At 40.8% G+C, this 19232-nt stretch overlaps 1 protein-coding gene across 5 annotated transcripts in view; it reads right to left on the bottom strand.

The window, feature by feature from the left end:
- The window catches only part of KDM6A (lysine (K)-specific demethylase 6A), an 85238-nt gene that overhangs the window by 62274 nt on the left and 3732 nt on the right, over nt 1-19232 (bottom strand). For all 5 annotated transcript variants that reach the window (XM_010146480.1, XM_010146483.1, XM_010146482.1 and 2 more), the window contains exons 2-3: nt 12612-12732; nt 1901-1955 (exon numbers count right to left, since the gene is read on the bottom strand). In XM_010146480.1, the coding sequence (XP_010144782.1) occupies nt 1901-1955; nt 12612-12650 (94 nt within the window). In that variant the 5' untranslated portion in view covers nt 12651-12732. The remainder of the gene's footprint in view (nt 1-1900; nt 1956-12611; nt 12733-19232) is intronic.

The following is a 19232-nucleotide window of genomic DNA, read 5'->3' as shown; positions in this document are numbered from 1 at the left end:
GAAAGTAACCTGTGCTTGAGCCAAGCTCAATTTATTTCAGTTACAAAGATTTCTTTCTCTTGAAGCTTCAGAACAATGTGACATACAGGTTTACACAGGTAATTTAGAGATGCAGGGTTTCTCTCTGGGTCATCAGCAAGGGGAAAAGCTGACTTTGTGCACTGCTTTGTCCTTCACTATAAAGAAGGTAGCCAAGTGCACTTCAGAAACCAGGTCCCCACGAAATGCATCATCTAAAATTTTAATAAACGTTTTGTGTTACTTGCTAAAGGGCACGTAACACACCCATTATGCTCACCACATCGCCAAACTTCACTCTGTACCAATGAAAGGCAGGCCTCCGCTTTTGTTTTGGGAGTTCATTATCTAAAAAAATCTCTATTTTATTTTCCCCACACACACACAGCAACACACCTTCATCGTGAAGCTACAAAAGGAAGCCATGCCATGCAGGGAAAGGAAATTAAAGTCACCATCGAGCCTGCCTAAATTGAAAGACGACATGCTCAGAACTCAGACATTTCTGCTTGGAAGACACTCGCTGTCAGGCTGTTACTCACCCAGCCTTCAGAAAGGCAATGGGTATGATTTATGGGAAGGTGCTGGACACCCTGGTGCAGAGTGCACGGTTCTCCTAAACAGTACAGGAGAACCTGACAAAGTATCTCCCACTCCTCGTCTCTCTCCCTTTGGGTTTGCCAGGCACCGTGGCCCAGGGCACAGGGCCAATACCACTACGTAAACCTGGGGGCAGAGGGGACTGGAAGGGAAGGGTTAGGAAAACCTTACAAAAATTCAGAGATACGGTGAAAACCAATGAAGTAAGTAAGAAATAATACAAACTAACATGACATATAATAAAGAATCACATATCTGGTAGAAAAACAGTAAAAGTCTATTGACTTGGGAAGATATCTGCAAATAATGTTATAATATTATCAGTGCCTGCTCCTGCTAAGTGACAAAGCTTTGGAAAAGACCTTTTAGCACTGCTGGTGCCATGATGCCGATACAGCCAGCAGTTTCACCCATGTGCACAAACCCCCTTTCATTATCCTTGGTGACTGAATAGTCACAATTCCATCCAGCTCTGAATTAATGAAAAAAAACCCCATGCTTTTACATACTTTATCCAGTGCTTCTGCAGTTAGACTTAGGAGGTAACTTAAGCTCAACTCCAAGAGCACCGTGAGGTACCTTAAAAGCTGAGGGAGCAATTTCCTTCACAACTGTCTGTCTGCCTTTTCATTCCTACAGACTCCCAAACATGCAGGAACACAGACTTCATCTAGCATACAATTCCACTACCTATGGATAAGTACCTGCAGGATGCTCTCTAATAGCCTACAGTATATACTGCATGGGACAGATCATAATACACTAGAAAAACTGGCATGTTCAAGTAGAGATGAATATAGTGTTGGCACCTAGCACACAATCAAATTACATTTTGCACTTTTTCCTACTTCAACAGCATAAAACTGATTTTTAGATCTATAAATTGAAATGGCATTGAAAGGATCGCCGAATGACAACACATTATCAAGATGCCACAAAGTTTTAAATAATGACTATTAAATGTGTTCTGAAGCACAAGCACCACACTTATAAATAAATAAACATTCAAATAGTGTATTTCTTCCAGAACTTAAATCTTCAGAAAAATTAATAAGCTAAATCTCAATTTTTACTAACTACATTTACTAAAACAATCCACAATTCCACCGGAATGTCTGTCTTCAGTGACAGATGGAGACAGGCTTTGTACTCTTCCCTCTCAGTACTGAATCTTTTGAGTTTGAAGGATTGGTTCATTAAAAATCGATACAGTTATGAGCATAAGACAAAAAAAAAAAAAAATCTACAACAAAATAAATGGAAACACTTATAGGTTACTTACTTTCAGCGTTAGACAAAGTGCAGGGATTGCAGTCAATCAAAGCTAACTGAAAATGCTGGGGAAAAAACGAAAATAATTATTTGGGTTTTTTTGACAAATTGCTAAGAAGAAATCTATTTTGTACTTGAAAATGAATACTGCATTTTACCATGTGTCTTCAAGAAAACAATTTTCAATTTCTGTTCAACTGTTTACTAAATTGTTTCAATTGTAAACGTAGAAATGCTTCTAGTAATGTAAGATGGCAACAGACATCTTCAAAAACAACTGGGGTAGCATCTGGAGGAATGACTGCATCAAATTAATGGTTAAAATTGAAAGATTTGAGTTTTCCTCAGAATGCACAACTGGGAATTTACTCATACTAGCTCACAGCCTCATGGAGATAAACATCAAAGATCTCAAGTTGACTATGGGGGGGGGGAACCCACCCCAAACTCTTCCTTCAAATTGAGTGATTTTAAATATTTTTAAAAGATTGACCTCTTGTCAAAAAGCACTTAGAATGAAAACCTTTACATTAAAACATGAGTCCATAAGGAGTTCATAAGTTCTTACATTCTCTCCTCTAGGTATTAAGAAAACTTCAGTTAAACATTAAACTTGTTTATTTTTAATTACTTTTCCTCAAGAGATGTGAAAAGCACCTTCTAAAACATCTTTGCATTCTGAATTTCTGAGCCAAGCACTTCACTCTTCTAGAAAGAAGGTCACAGAGGCACAGCAATGAAGTCTGCCTACCAAGAGGTCTGATGTGAGCTATCATTTCACAAGGGTCATGCTAATTCAGTGACCACAATTTATTAAAATGAATGCAACAGGAATACAAACTCAAAGGTCTCTGAAATTTTCCATAAACCTGATAGAAAATTCCTACACAGTGTAGAATTTGGATTAACATAGTAATACAATAAAGAATAAGGCCCAAGAATACAGGAACCTAAGAAAGCATGTGAAATACTGCTGTTAATAGATACAGTTATCTATAAAATACAATTTCAGGTGGCTTCAAATATACAAAACATTACTGATGCTTCAGTATATTTTATTTTGTTAGCACAAAAATGACAATTTAGCTCTGGCACTTTAGGATGCCAAACTAGGTGACATCAGGAGTTTATTAGTGTAGCTGGGAAGAAAAAAAAAAACAACCCAAAACCTTAACAGATGCATATGCAACTCACTTTCACTACTGTCATACTCAGAGATACTATAGCTACTACATAACTGTCCTCGTGGTCCTAAAAATACCTCATGTATAGCATGTCTATACAACATACCTCTCAAAGATTTAGAATATTTTAACAGACCACCAACCTCTAAACAAACATTTTAAACAGAAGAATTATTAGAAAATTAATGCTATTGTCCATAGCAAAGCATAAAATAAAGAATGCTGATGCTCTCGTGAGCTCTGTGAGGCACACAGTGACACGGCTTACCTCCCCACTGTATAACAGCTTTTAAAAAAATAAAACTAACTCAAGTTGAATGGTAACACAAATGTATGATCTTTAATTAACATTTTAGCAGTATCATTCCCAGAAGACAGCACAGAAAACAATGAACTCACATATACATTACTTGCAAAATAGCTTTTTAACCTTAGAGCAACCATTACATTATAGCTTATATATATTAAATATTAGCTTATTTCTCTGCCTTGCCGGTTCGTTTTTCTAGTGTTCCACAGTCAGAGAACTTAAAATCTCCCCTCACTTACATTGCAATGCAGGTTGTGTGCCTCAGAGACATCCTTCAGCCGGTTACCATAGTGATTCTACTAAGCAGGCAACTTAGGAAAAAAAAAAGCTAAATAAAAATAAAATGCTCTACTTTATATTGCATTTCGCCCAACAAAAAAAAAAAGGAAGAGACCTATATGCTTTGGCCTGTACATTAAGTACACCATCTGAATGGTACAAAACCCGTTCTGCAGCGATGTGTCATCTTGCACTGTCACTAACAATTAATATGAAAAGATAAAGCAGAGAGGAACAGATTTGCTCTCACCTAGCAATGTTATTATACCAAATAAGCAGATCTAAAGAAGAACGATTGACAACTGTTCTGTTGCAGCTTTTCAGAAGGGTTACTGCAGTGAGACTCACTGAGAGAAAGCACACAACAACATAAGAAAATCTAACCGTTTTAATATTTAAACATGCCAGTAGTATCCCTGACGTACAGCAAAAAAAAAAAAAAAAGCAGGAATATTCTCAGCAATGCCTCCTAAAAATTTAAGTTCTTACTGCTACGTTAGCTGTCTTCTTAATTTCAAAATCCACATTATGAAAATTTTCTAAGTGTATTAAATTTCTGCCTGCACTGCTCACCAAGCTACAAACAGTAAAGAAATGGATAAAGCAAAGCCCATAACTACAGCAAAATAAACCATTTGCACTAAACAATTATTGCAAAGCAATACACAGAAACCCAGGACCTTTCACAAGCCAAGAACCTCTGAAATGCACACACGAGCAAACCTACACCTCTTGCCAGATAAATAATACATAGCAGTCTGTTAAGTATTCGACATCAGACCAAAAAAGCATGCACGCGTTGTAACGCAGAGAACTCATCAGCCAGCAGCAGATCCACGCTGATCACAATTAGCAGGACCAAAAAGATTAAATAAAAATAGTAATAAAAACACCCAGTCATCACTTCCAACTTCCATTTCTGCAACACACGGAAGCGGCTAGCAAACATCTGCACCTCTCTCAAATGTTGCGGTACTGAAGCTGGCTACTGCTGGGCGAGATGGTTATTATGCAGGAGAGGCCGCTGCAGTTCAGAGACGACATACAATACCTCAAGGCAGACAGCAGTCTATAGAAATTCAAATCCCGAGTAAGAGGATTTACCTAGAAGGCAGTGTTCTGAATGTTAAAAAGTACCAGGCTCTCTTCAAGAGCCGCAGCTCAAGTCGTAATATACCTTGATTCGTAGCCATCTCTAACTGCACAATTATCTACAGCCTGTTTTGTCTCCTCTGGAGTCCTTGACTCATTGTGGAAACAATTTCCAAGGTAACCTTGCCAAGGATCAGAAGCACAGCGGATTGCATATAAACACAACTGATGAAAGCATTAGGTCAGGCAGTAATATAACAGCAATCTGACATCGATTTAGGTAGCTTAGTATGTTTCCACTACTAGAATTACACACCAATCCTCCTAGTAAATTAGTCCTTGACGATTTAAGAGGCAAGTACCCAGGTCGCTGTTGTTTCTCTAATCAATAAATGACCAACACAGAAAGAACTGCTTTCTTCTTAGTGCAAGATTTTCTGTACTGTCTCTGTTTACATCCAAGCCTGAGACCTCAAAATAGTGATTCTGCTCCCTCCTCCTCTCGAGGATGACATTAGCAAAGCTTAATAACTCTCGGCTCTGCGTTTGTTCAGCAAGGCGAGCCATCGCTTGAAACCTGACAATTCTCACCGACTTACCATGAAGGAAAGCTCCATCATGACTCAGTAAAATGCTGTCAGGGGATGGCTTTTCCTGCCTATGTGACCTAGGTGTGATGCCTGTGCTCCTCAGAGCAGCCTTTGTTCGGGTAAGTAGGACACGGAGAGCCTTGCGTAAGCAGCCCTGGCAGAGCGCCAGGCCTCCATTTGCCAGGCGTGTTCGGGGCCAGGGCAGAGGGTCAGGGGAGGACGCACTACGTGTGCTGCTACCTCAGCTCACTGCTCCGCTCCCCGGCGCCTTCTGAACGCCCAGCAAATCCACACTGTAAGGTGAAGGTTGGTGTAGGGTAAACGCTCAGTTACTTTGGCCCAACGTGCAAAAAAAAAGATAAACCGACACCCAAGACTGAGGAAAACCATTACACGGACGGGGCAGAGGATGATGCTTGAGGGCAGAAGAAACAAAGGTCACACAAACTGGGTGACAGCAGCATGTTCAGCAGAACCTACCGTTTTGAATACCTGTACCAAAAAACTCTTTCTGAACAGAAAGACCAACATCTTACGCAGAACACCAGAGTGTTTTCCACATCACAGCTATCTGAACGCTCCCGTTGCCTGCATGTTTTCCCATCACTGACAGCACTAAGACGCAGCTGTCCCTGCGTTACGGACCAAAGGGCAGCCAGGGCACTAACGGAGTGACTGGCAGCTTGCCCCTGCTGCTGCCTGCACAGAGCCGAAGCGCCCTGCGCTGGGGCAGACTCGGGACCTGCAGCACTGCCCACAGCGTCACCCAGGCTGACCCAAAGGCCCAGCAGCAACCTCGCCGGCACCTGCGGCTACCTAGCCAGCAAGCACAGTTGGCAGCTACCGCGCGGCCTGCGTGCCAACAGCTCACACACCTGGGCCAAGGTCACCTCCCGCCAGGAGAAGGTCCACAGCTGAAGTCAGCGTACTGGCACCAAGACTCCTCAGCTTGAATGCTTAGTCCCTGAGTCAACTACTTCTCTTCCCATGGTTTGGGGTTCCTCAACCCTAGCCCTAATGACAGGAGATGCCACACAGCATGTTCATTCCATTTTAGCATTTACTCCTTTTTGCAATTGTGACATTTTTAAAATGCACCTATAGTTTTCTTTTATAGGAAAACTCCAGAATGAATCTCAAGCCCAAGCAGAACTAAGCAAGAGAGAAGAAAACACTCTGAAGGCCACTCATTGTGATATCGCGATCCACTATCACAACCAGTCGCACTAGCAACTCTCTTGCAGTTCGATCACAGTGCCGTGCTGCCTTAAAACACTTCCATGTTTTTACTTCTTGTGCATGTCTCTCCATCATACGCATACACAAATTACAAGGACTTAGACAGCAAGCAACTCCCATTCCCAAATGCTGTTTTCCAACAGCTTACATCTTTATTAAAATAATATTTTGATAAATTTTATCTTGCTTTCCACAAAATGTTTCTTAGGTGATGTGCTTGAAATCTTGGATATCCACCTTGCAATAGCTAAAGCCCTCCATTTTGCTTTGGCTTTTACCTCAAAATGTCACTGATTAGTTTCTGGTAGAATTACAGACATAAAACTAGAAGTTAGAAATTAAAATTTCTCATGACTGTATGCAATTTTACTAGATATTTTTTCTTTAATAATTAAAATTAATGCATAATGTTTCAATTTAACATGTTTAAGCTTAAAAATTATTAAGGTAAGCACATATGAAAGATAACTAGGCTGTGAAATGGCGCATGAAGGCCTGAAGACACAAACTTTCACTTTCATAATTAATTTTTACTTAGCACTGAGAAAAAGAACACTAAAAAATGAACAGTATGACTCTAACAGCTACATGTTAGCATAAAATAGCTGTAGTAGCTAAAAATATCTTTCATGAAGATATATATGGATTGGAGAATTATTTGAATAAGTGATGGAAAAGTGTCTGACTATAATAAGTACTTTGAGCTGTTCGTCTCTATATCAGTATTTAATTTTTTGTTTCATGCATATTCATGTAATTCATGCATATTTTCCCAATAAATTCCACTTCTTTCACAGCCTTTTTTCTTATCCTAATATAAGCAGTGTGTCTTACCATTAGTAACAAATGAGAATCTTTAGGAAAATAATTTAAAAATTAAAGTAATATTTAAATTGATGATTTATGGTCAAGATCAAAGCATAAGCCTGAAGCAAAGTACTTGGGGAAGTGTTTTGTGCGTAAATAAGGAGGCAAAATTTCTAAAAGCAAAAGGCGGAATCAGTATTTCTACTAAAAGGCAGACAATTGAAAACATGAGAAATTGAGTTCTCATTCTTCTAGGGGTTTTGTTGCTGGGAACAGGATGCATCTGCAACATTTAAAAAAACAAACAAAACTCCGTAAGCATAACATAGCCTGGTTTGCTATAAAATGACCTGCTCGCATCCAGAGTCCCTACTGGCCACCCATTAAAAAACAAACAACAACAACAACCCCACAAACAATCCACCACCAAAAAAACCCCAAACAAAACCAAACAAACCACCCCCTCACAATACTAAGCCCACAGAAGATCTCCCTCTCACCCACTCACCTTTCCCTCAATGTTATCATACTACTAAGTATGAAAAACTAAGGTTTCTTTTTCCCCCCCTAAGTAGTCTGTCAGCAAACAACAGACGTGCACTGAATTTCACATTCCGAGGGCTTCCAGGACTGCAGCCCTAACTCTCCAACGAAAGCGCGCGACGATGCTTCAACGCCGCCAAGCAGAATGAGCACCAGATGGAAGACCGCTTTCCCATACCTGCTGTTGCCAATGCAACCCAACTATTATACTAAATAATATCCAAGCTGTATTTTTTTTTTTTTTTTTTTTTTGGTCAGCTTCCCTTTATGCATGCTAATGGCCCCACAGGACACACTCAGCTCCCCTTTCATGCTCCACCTCGCTCTGCGTTCAGCTTCAGAGGCAACCCAACGCACAGCAATTCCTGTGCAGATGCAACAGTTCCCTTCCTAGAAGTTTTTCACGTCCCAGTAGACCAGACCCAGGACCAGTCATTCGGTGCCTCTGATGTGGACAAAGCCAACCAGACCTCCTGGTCCTCCGCTGGCACAGCTCAAATGGCTCTGGGGCAACATGTTGTGCAGGAAATTTCTAGGAAGTTCTCTTTGAAATCTCTTTCATTCTGACTTATTTGCTAGAAAATAGTTAAGGCCCAGAAGTGCTTGAGAATAGAGACACATGCGCAAGACAGCATGGTTACATACGTGTATGAAAAAGGAGGCTAAAATTGAAAATGTCTATTCAATAAATAGGAAAATTACTGGGACAGCAACTGACATGCCAGAAATGATGTGGCACATACCCTGAAGCTTGAACACTTTTCCCAGCTACGCTTACCGAACCAATAAAAAGTTGTATTCTATTCCAAGAGATATTGCTTTACTATCCTTTCAAATTATCGTGGTGCTACCATAGCTAGCACCACCGAACACAGCATTCCTAGTGTTATTTGTAGGAAATTGCAAATAGGAAGGGCATGTAGCAGGGCATGTAGCAAAGTGTGAAAAGGTTAGGACTGTGAGTTAAACCTTAATAGTACGATTCTCTTATAGTAACCAATGATAAAGTTATCCCCCCACACTCTCAAAAACACTGCCAGTTGACTTTGGAATTAATTGTACTTTCCTGATGAATGGAGCAAATTCAGCCTTCACGTATCACCTACGAAGGTAACACTGCCCTAACTGTCAGCTTACACAAGGACTGTTTTCTTTTCAACCAGAAGGGCCACTTTTTTCCCCCTTAACGTAAGCCTGAAGGCCAAGTCACTTTCAACGGCACTGGTGTTCTTGCCAGAGTTTATGGCAATGGGATAACAGAGCAGTCAAGGGTACTCATAGTCATTTGCAAGTCTTAACTGCAGCGATGTTAAAAACATGCAAAAGCAGTAATTGATTCGGAAAAAAAACCCTGAGAGTTGATTTTACGCTTGTTAAACAGCACTCTTGTAATTATCTTGATCATCAACATCTTAAAATAGTAAAAATTAATTTTGTGCTTAAAATGCTTACATAAAATATAGATGATTTATGTTAATAGTCTAAAATTGTGAAAAACATGGAATATATGACCTTCAGATTCCCATCTTCCCCCTCTGCCTGAAGACTCTTACTGACAATGACTCATCTGTTGGCAATGGTTTATTCTTAGCAATTACAGACTTAACATGAATGTTTAAATACCATCAAAAATATTATGATATTTCAAAGTACATTAATGCAACGTTGGTACAATCTGTGAAATCCAGAACAGTCACAAGCGAATACCAGATGAAGTTACTTACACTTTCCTCCTCAGTGTCAAACGGGAAGCTCAAACTGAGCTATGAGTGATGTTATACAGAGCCCCAGGGAGAGGGGTCTGTGCCTGAGGCCAGCCACTACCAGGCTGGATCCTAACCATCCTCTAAAATCCTGGATCCTTTTAAAAAGGTCCACAAAAACAAACAAACAAAAAAAAAAAAAAGAGACAGAACAGGACACCTGTGTCTTTTCATTACTCTGGGTTACTTATCTTTCTTTTCTGAAGACATCATACATACAGTCTCAGAGAACAAGGCAGACATTCTGTGAAAACATCCTTTCATGCCCTATCCTCATAGCTCTTCCTTGTTTATTCTCCTGGTGCTTGTGGATAACCACTGCACTGGCACTTCGTTTTGTACTCTTCACTAAAGAAGTATTTTTTGACTTGTCTCTCATATTCTTGTCACTCACAGGGTTCTGGCTTAAGGGTTTTTTTAAATCTCACTCAGATTAGCTTGTGAAGAAGCTACTGCCCTGCTTGTTCTGCTTAGCCTGCTCCTCATGTGATACATTCTGATGTCTGAGCTGGTATGCTTCAGTAGGCAACACTCTGTTTTCAAAAATTAGATCATGCTCAGGACTCTACATTAAATCCACAGCTGAGCTGAAATGGAAACAGCTGAATCTGTTTGAGACTGAGTGGACTGCCCCACTGGGTCTGTTTTCCTTCTTGCTCCTCATCGTTATTCTCTGCTAGGGATTGAACCTTCATAACAAAGGAAGCAAACTAGAAACTCTACCGTAGATGTTTCAGTTGGTAACTCCAGAGTAGAGTTGTGTGGTACGTTTTGCACCAGAAGGGAATACAACAGCTTTACCTCTCCTTCCCACTCACACACTCCTGCCAGCCGCCTTGCAATGGATTTAGCAACTAGGCTACCTCAGGCAGACCTGGTTCAGACTTCTGATCCACATTGGCCTGCAAATGGAGCAACAACCGCTCCATTCAATGGAGCGGAGGGCGCCGAACAATGCCAGCGGGAGTGCAAGGTGGAAGGGAGACAACCTTTTAGCAACAGCCTACAGTTACACTGATTTAAGGGCAATCTGAAACTATCCCTAATGCAACACCACACCCCCCTCAGGTTTATTTCAGCATCCTTTTGACGATCCCCCAGCTCCAGGGCAAGCTGGTTGTGCTGCAGCCATTTGATTTCTTAAGTGACTTAATCACACTGCACATAAAAGCAATGGAATTGTGATAATTCTGCATGACAAAAGATTAACTTCTTTCTGGTCTTAAAACACTCTTTTGGTGTACTTTCCATTCGTAGTTGTACTGAAAACTAAAATTTGGTGTGCACAAAATCCTCATGATAAGCGCCCTTTTTAGTTTGCAAAGTTGTGAAGATCAAACACAGTAATTATTTAGATTGAATTCTCATAGTATCTATTTAAATATCTAATTCAATGACAGAATTATGCATTTCATGGCACAGCAGGACAACATTATTTATTTTTGATCAATTTCTTTTATTAAAAATTAAAATGCCTAAATTCCTTCCACTAATTGATTACAAGTTTACTACCTCCCTGTAAATTTCTTCTTCTGCTTTGTCCCTGACCTCTTTAAAAATAAAACTGAAATGTACTTCCTTAGCACTTTTATTACCTATGTATCATGACAGCCAACACTAGGTCCATGTCAAAGGAGATAGGACCACCCATACTTGTACATGATCCTTTCCCAAAACAGCGATCTACCTCTCCCTCACCTTGCTCTCTTCTGCCATTCATTGCACTGAATCTTTCCTATTCCCATGCAACATCATCCTCTCTGATCAATTTCCAACTCCACCTGTCTCTATACGTGAAATGCATGAATGAAGGAAGGAATGAAGGAATGAAAAAAGGAAGCCTGATGAAGGAAATGCTTGTTATTACTACAAATAGAGAAACACTGAGAGTAATTTCTGCTCTCTCAAATCTGGGACTATGCGATTCTGATACCCTCATGAATACAAGGTCCAGGAAAACAATCCGCCAGGAAAAGGAAGCCACAAGATTCTTGGCAACAAAACATATAATGTTTTAAGTACTTTTGGGAGAGATTAATATGCAGAAATATGTTTATAAATTACACTTCATTACAAATTACAAAACTCTCAACCCTGAAGGTGTAATTCCCAGCACATGAAACACTATTAAAAACACTTCCTTTTTCCAAAGCAAACCTACCTAAATTCAGAGGTCAGGAATAAAAGAACATGGGGATAGAGTAAGAAATTGAAGGAGGAAAAAAAAAAATACTGGGCAAACATGCTGAATGGAGGGAGATAAAATGACAGATTACAATCAGAATGGAAGCAGTAAAAACATGTCAAGGCATGCAGAGGAAACTAAGTACTGTATTAATACAAACCACTGCTAACTGATTCGCCAGAAATGGCCGCCTTAGAAGCTGACTCTCAGACCAGGAAATAAAAGAATTATTAACTGCTAGAAAAGTAGAAATTATAAAAAAATTGATATGAGAACATTATTTTGCATAACAGCTTTCTATTTATAATGATGTTTAAGAACGTCCAGTTTACAATAGTGCAACTGGAGGCGGGGGGAAGGAAGAAAGGAAGAACATAGAGAAATCCAATCTGCTAATTCTTCTCTTCTTTTTCCCTCCAACCTCCTGTACATCCTCAGCCTCCCCCCAAAACATACTATTGTAACAAGGGCCCTACACCAAATTTTCGATCTGCTGGAGTATCAGTGCTCGTCTATAGTTGTCCTGGGCTTTTCTGAGTATTTCTGGCACCTAACACACCTCATATCCTACCCTTACTCTGCCTTTACACTGAGACATTGCATACGGAAGCACTTCTATTTCTAAGACAATAGTATTTAACTGCTACACGCTTATGGATTCCTTGCAGCTTTAAGATGCAACAAAACTTGTAACAAATGTTAGTTCAACTTGAAAGGTCTTAAACCTACCTTTAAACTAGACTCATAGTCTGTGTTCACTTTGAACATAAGCCCAAGTCGCAAATGAATTTCCTTGGCTCGACAAAAGCTGGGATCAACATAAAGCGCCTCCTGAAATGCTTTAATTGCCCTGAAAGAGAAACACAGATTAAAAAATTATTTTTTACTGAAGTATTACTTTATAAGCAGTGTTACTATTAGACTAACAGAGAGTGGATCAGAAAGCACTGTTACAGAAGATCATATCAAAATAATGGTTTACAATGTTTTTGGTGCATGGTTTTTGATTCTTCAAGGACTGGGTAATTTTGTACTCCAGATATCCTGGCATTTCTGAATGTCTAATGTTTCCTATTCATTTAGAGAAACCAATTTGCTGCATGAAATACAGTAACATATCTGCTACTTCAGAAAGGATGACTCAGGAATTAGTAACTCAATTAGTACAACTTTAGAACAATACAGCAATCACTTGTGTCGCAACCAACTGTGAGGTTGCTTGTGATTCCAGGTCGTGCAGACCCCTGAGAGCAGCAGCAGAACAGAAGCTCCAGAAGGAGAGATCTTGCACATCTCCCGCTGCACCAACCTGCTCCGTTGCTGCCCCTTTCTCAGCACCAGCGCTGTCTAGGGACTCAACCAACACCTACTGTTCCATTGAGTATTTGCATTTCTTAACCCTACCATGGCACTCAGTATGTTATCCACTATTTGCCTCTTGTTCAAAGACAGTATCCTAAGCTCTAAAAAGGAAGAAAACCAGTGCCTATGGTCCCTATCAAAGTGAAGTCAAAAATCAGGTTTAAAGACACTGTGGTTCAATATCACATGGGAGACTGTGCCCATGATCATACACACTTTGTGAACTTCACATTCTTCACGTTTTTGCTAGTTTGCTCGATCAGAATATACTATTTACGTATTTCCTCTATGTTACATCTCAGTTGCAAAGATCACTGAAACATGGATGTCTAAAAAAGTTTAAGAGAAACTGTAAGAGACAAAAATATTTTTATAGCCCATTGCTTACTGAACAGGAAATAGTATTGATTGCCACAGCTGAGCAGTAGAGTTAAATAAAGCCACAAGTACAACAAACAACTTTTAAGGATAGTTTTGAAATTTAGTTTGTATGTTTACTGTCATTCATTCAAAAGAACAAGACTGGTGCCTACCCCAGCCTTTCAGAGAAGCCCAGCACTTAACAAACGGTAAAATTATCGTCAGTGAATACCAGGAAAAGACTGTGTCACGTTTACCACAGAACCTGCCAGTCACACAGCTCCTGTGAGGTCTAACTCTGTGCAGACAACCACAGCAACACCATTCACCCTCATCTGAGCTGCTCATTGAGTCAGGTTCAACATCAGGAACCATCACAAGTCTTTGAGATAACATTATAACCCAACACAATTTTCCAAAGACAAGCCCAAAGTGTACCAGGAAGAAGGAAATGTATAGGCCAAGACACTACTCCTCTACTCCTCTAGACACAACCCATGCAGGAAGTAACAGCATGCTTGTAAACCCACTTTCCTGTGAGGCTTGGAAAAATACATCCAATCAACCAAGTCAAAACAAACTTCTCTGTACCCTTTTTAGACACTGTTGGAGTTACCATGCTAGCAGCTAAATAATAATATTCGAGCTGTACATTTCAGTTGTATTTGATCACTTCTAAACTGATGGTTTTGGGAGGAAAGGCAGAGATGCTTTAAAAGCATTATGTCCTTGAAAGGTAAGAAAGTCAAAGGAGCGTATCAGGGAGCATTGATTGCTCCCATCCATTGCATTTGTCTGGCAATGAAACGGACACACTGGCAGAAAGTTTGGTGGAAGACTCTCCACTTCAAATTTTTCTTTCAGTTTGTAATACATGATGGATTTGCATTTAATAATGAATCCATATGCGCTCAAAATGCTAGGGAACTCCTGGGTCAGTGTCACGCCTGCATCTTCAATTCCATATCCTTGGATACCATACTAAAAAACTAAAAGAGAATTCTGACAGGTAACATAAATTTAAACTTATAATGAAGCATAATTACATCAGTAATTAAGCCCAAAATATTGTAAGAATACACCAAATATTCCCTAAAGCAGCTCTTCTACCTAAAAATCAAGTATTTTACCTACTCCATTCAAAATACTGGCCTGCATCTCAACTCTAGTGCTAATTCCATATTGATTATGCAATCTGTAGTTTTTTCAGGATGACAATCACTGGAAATAACACACATAAATTACTTCCATTACTTTCGTGAAAAAGGGCATAATGAAAATTTCACTAAGTGATCTGAAAGGCAGCATTTTCAATGATTTCTACCAGGGGTAGGTGCTCATGTCTAATCTGGTTACTGTAGCCTGATTTCAGACAGCCAGTAAAATTTTCATAGAATAAACCACTCAAACTCTGAAAAAATATTTTCATAATTAACTCTTAAAGACAGACAAGCAAGTCTGCATCATAGTTGAATTTATACTGATCTAATTTTGACTATGGGAAACGTAAAAAAACCAGCAATGCACTCTAGATTGCAGGACACACCAAGAACATGGACTACAGTAAAAACTACAGTTTTATTTTGCAGCCACCTGTTTCCCAGTGCCATGCCACACCTCCAGGCTCAGTCTCTTGCTACATCTACAGCAAAGCATCTGCTACATCACTGACATCCGCTTCAGTTCTAAGTGCTTAGTAACAACCAACACAGATGGCATCAGGGCTTGGTACCGCTTTGTACAACACAGAAGGAACTGGACATGAGAAGTGGAAAGTAGGAGCAAGTGGTGTAGTAGTAAAAGGAAATGAGAGAGAACATGGCCCAGTGTTCTCCCTCTCTGCTCTTGCGAGACCCCATCAGAGTCCTGCATCCAGCTCTGAGGCCCCCAACATAAGAAGGATATTGACCGGTTGGAAAAAAGGAGGCCACAAAGATGCTCCGAGGGCTGGAGCACCTCTGCTATGGGGACAGGCTGAGAGAGTTGGGCTTGTTCAGCCTGGAGAAGAGAAGGCTCCCGGGAGACCTTATAGCAGCCTTCCCGTACCTGAAGGGGCTACAAGGAAGCTGGGGGGGGCTTTTTAAAAAGGGGTGTAGTGACAGGACAAGGGGGAACGGGGTTTAATTGAAAGTGGGGAGGTTTAGGTTAGATATCAGGCAGAAATTCTCCATGGAGCAGGCGGTGAGGCACTGGAACAGGGGGCCCAGAGAAGCTGTGGATGCCCCATCCCTGGAAGGGTTCAAGGCCAGGCTGAAGGAGGCTTGGAGCAACCTGGTCTAGTGGAAGGGGTCCCTGCCCATGGCAGGGGGATTGGATGATCTTTAAGGTCCCTCCCAACCCAAACCTTTCTATGATACCACGTTTGTAAGTGCAGCCCTCCCTGGCCCGTCTGTTTGCCTGAGTTGGGCCTCCTGAACACAGCTGGAGTCACTTGATCTTTGTACAGATCTTTGCCCTGAAACATCACCAATCCCATTTTTGTCCTCTGCCCAAGCCTACATCCAGAAAGACACAGGTCTAGAGGATCCAAGGCATCCAAGTCATTCAGATGTTTTCCCTCAAAGGTCTGCTATGGTTTGACCAAAACTGTAAGAGCAGATGTAACCTAACAACTTGATGCTCCGTCGCATAGGAAGCAGCACTTGGCTTCAGAGTCTAACAGCTACCTTCAGAGATGATGGCACACAGCCTTCCTCCAGTAGGTTGTTAGTCTCTACCACTAATTAACTGGCCTTCATGCACAGACACTGCTTTTCTTTTTAATGCTTCATCAGACTAAACATACATTAGTCCAAAGGATAAATCACTGAGTTCTCATACTGCAGAAACAAATGACAGTCATCTAAATTCAGCAAGAGGTAACTTTTGGTTTGTTCTCCGAAGATACTGACAACTGCCTGGTAAGAAACAACTTTAGTTGAGTCTACCAGAATTTTTTAAAATTGAGTTTTCTCCAAGAATGGGAGCATTTCCAGTAACAGGCTACCACTTCTAATACTCAACAAAATGGGAAAAGCACTGGAAAGCAGACACTACAGAGGATGAAAAACACCTCTGGGCTTACATTTTACACAGTGTTGCTACAGTAATTCAGGAAAAATAAAAATGACATGAATCTATCATCTCCAAATCAAGACTTCCAAAATCAATACTGCAGCTATCTTTCCACCCACTCATCTAGACAACAATGCCTATCATTATGAAAGTGAAGAAATCAGATAAATAATAATTAATAGAAGTTTATATTAAACATTTAGGGAACTCTCAGATGACTTGTGTTGGAAGGTTTTACTTGGATAGACCATGAATAGCATCAGCTTTGAACTAGGCAAAAGAATGTAATAAAATAGCATAGATTTAACAATTTAAAAGTTAACACTCATACGTTTCCAACAAAAAAACCCATGAAAATCAGAATAAGCCTACAAAATAAAATAACATTATTCTAATAAATGAGGGAAAATACGTGATGATGCTCGAGTGAAGCTTTCTTTTTCTTACTTTCTAACCTCTTTTCATTTTCTGCTTACCTATTCTAAGCCCCACGTCATTTCATGGCCTCCCTATTGAAAATTATGTGAAGCTGATGGACAAATTTCTATTTGAAACTCATGACCAGTTTAAACATAAAAAAAATGTACATATACAGCAGCAGTCAGGACACTGCGTTAGATAGAAATCCTCTGTCCATAGGCCTGTAATAGGTGAATGGTGAAATATTTTAAGCAGGAAAGTCTTTAAACATTTCTTTAGAACCACAGCTGAGAGTAGGGGTTTTTTTTCCAGTATGAGCAGGTATCATGTATTTTCATCAAGCCAAGAAATGAAATATATAATCACTGAAAGATAAGACAACAAAGGATAAAATTAATTGCCACCTTGTTAATGACTAATTACAATTAGTATGTGTAGTCTACATGTACATTCCTGTTTTATATACCTAAAAACCATATATACAGACCCAGCCACCTGAAATCTGAGAAATATTTGATAGAGCAGTATCTACACAGGGTGTGTTTAAATTCTGCCCTCCTTAGGAAGGTAACTACAAAGACCAGCTGAAAGGACTCAGAAGAGGGAGGGAAAGAAGCACCAACACAGATGTGCACTTTGAAGATCATGAGTTACTAGTAAGCAAGCTGGTTTTCTACTCTCAAATTACATCCCTCCTGGACTTTCCATTGCAGGTGTTTCCGAAGCAGGAACTCCACAGAATTCGAATTACCAGCACAATATCACTGTCAGCTGTGTGAATCTCAGAGGCTTTCATGTGAACCTCAACCCCTGGGCTGTTTTGTCAAATGCTGTGTGCCCTCCACACCGGCACAAACTGCAGAGGCTGCAGGAGGCGTGCGGAGCAGACACGGCATGTGAGGAGGCAGTCCAGTGGCTGCCATCTGCGTGTCGGCTGGGGTGTTCCCAGCCAAGTGAAGGAGGTCCTCACTTGGCGGTTTGCGTTCCTCCACACCCCACTACCCACTTGACTACTCTGTGTGCGTGTCTGTAAGAGCCCAGTTCCTCGGGTCTGCCAACGACTCACACAAACAGCTTGAGAACCCTCTGAATGATCTGTTCCTGCTGGAAACAAACAAAAATAATTATAACCCCCTCAAAGACAAATCCTACTGTGTTACTAACAGCTTTCCTCTGAAAAAAATATGTATTGACAGAGGAAGCAAGAAGGGCAAAGAACAGGCCATGACAGCACAGGACTCTCCCACTCTCACAGGGAAACAGCAACCAACATAAAACAACCATTTCTTGTGAAGATGAGGAAGGCGTGCAATAATGGGGGTTGGCACATGAGACTACTGAAAACAAGTTTACATTCCACTGTAGACTTCAAAAGCAGCTCAAACAAACTGCTTTACTATTTCAGGATGACTGTGAGAAGAGTAAAACTTCCATTTAAACTGAAAGTGGGGAGGTTTAGATTGGATATCAGGAAGAAGTTGTTCACAGAGAGGGTGGTGAGGCACTGGAACAGGTTGCCCAGAGAAGCTGTGGATGCCCCATCCCTGGAAGTGTTCAAGGCCAGGCTGGACGAGGCTTTGAGCAACCTGGTCTAGTGGAAGGCGTCCCTGCCCATGGCAGGGGGGTTGGAACTAGATAGGCTTTAAGGTCCCTCCCAACCCAAACCGTTTTTACAATTTTCAGGAAAAAGACAAATGAGTGAGAGCCAGAGAGAGACCCGACACTTTCAGCTCAAGTAAATGGTCTGATGTGGTTGGCGCCAAGGTCATCTCACAGGTGATGGTCAGTTTTGTGTGATTTCCTGTAGATACGTGGAAAAGAATGTTCCTGCCCCATGGAAGACTTCAGAGGACTTCTGGGAGAAAAGTGACTCTCAAGTGTCTGGAGGCCTGCATAGTGACCAAGAGATGAGATGCAGTACCACAGGACACAACTGAGGGCTGCCTTCTGCCCCCTGCTTGGCTGTTGGAGGGTTGGGGAATCAGCGGCAGCAGAGATGGGATGTAGAGAACCTGCTTGGTGCTTGCATGCTGGAGATGGAGGTGCTGCACTCTCCCAGTGGGGGTTGTATATGCTTGCTCCCTCTTGCCCATTAAATGTCTTTACCTGAATTAGGTAAGAGTAATGAAAGACTGGAGCTGCCTTCCTGATGTC

The sequence above is a fragment of the Eurypyga helias genome, unplaced genomic scaffold, assembly GCF_000690775.1.
Source record: "Eurypyga helias isolate BGI_N326 unplaced genomic scaffold, ASM69077v1 scaffold21242, whole genome shotgun sequence".
Classification (NCBI taxonomy): Eukaryota; Metazoa; Chordata; class Aves; order Eurypygiformes; family Eurypygidae; genus Eurypyga; species Eurypyga helias.
Note: the sequence above shows the minus strand (reverse complement) of the source record. Positions and strands in the feature narration are given on the sequence as shown.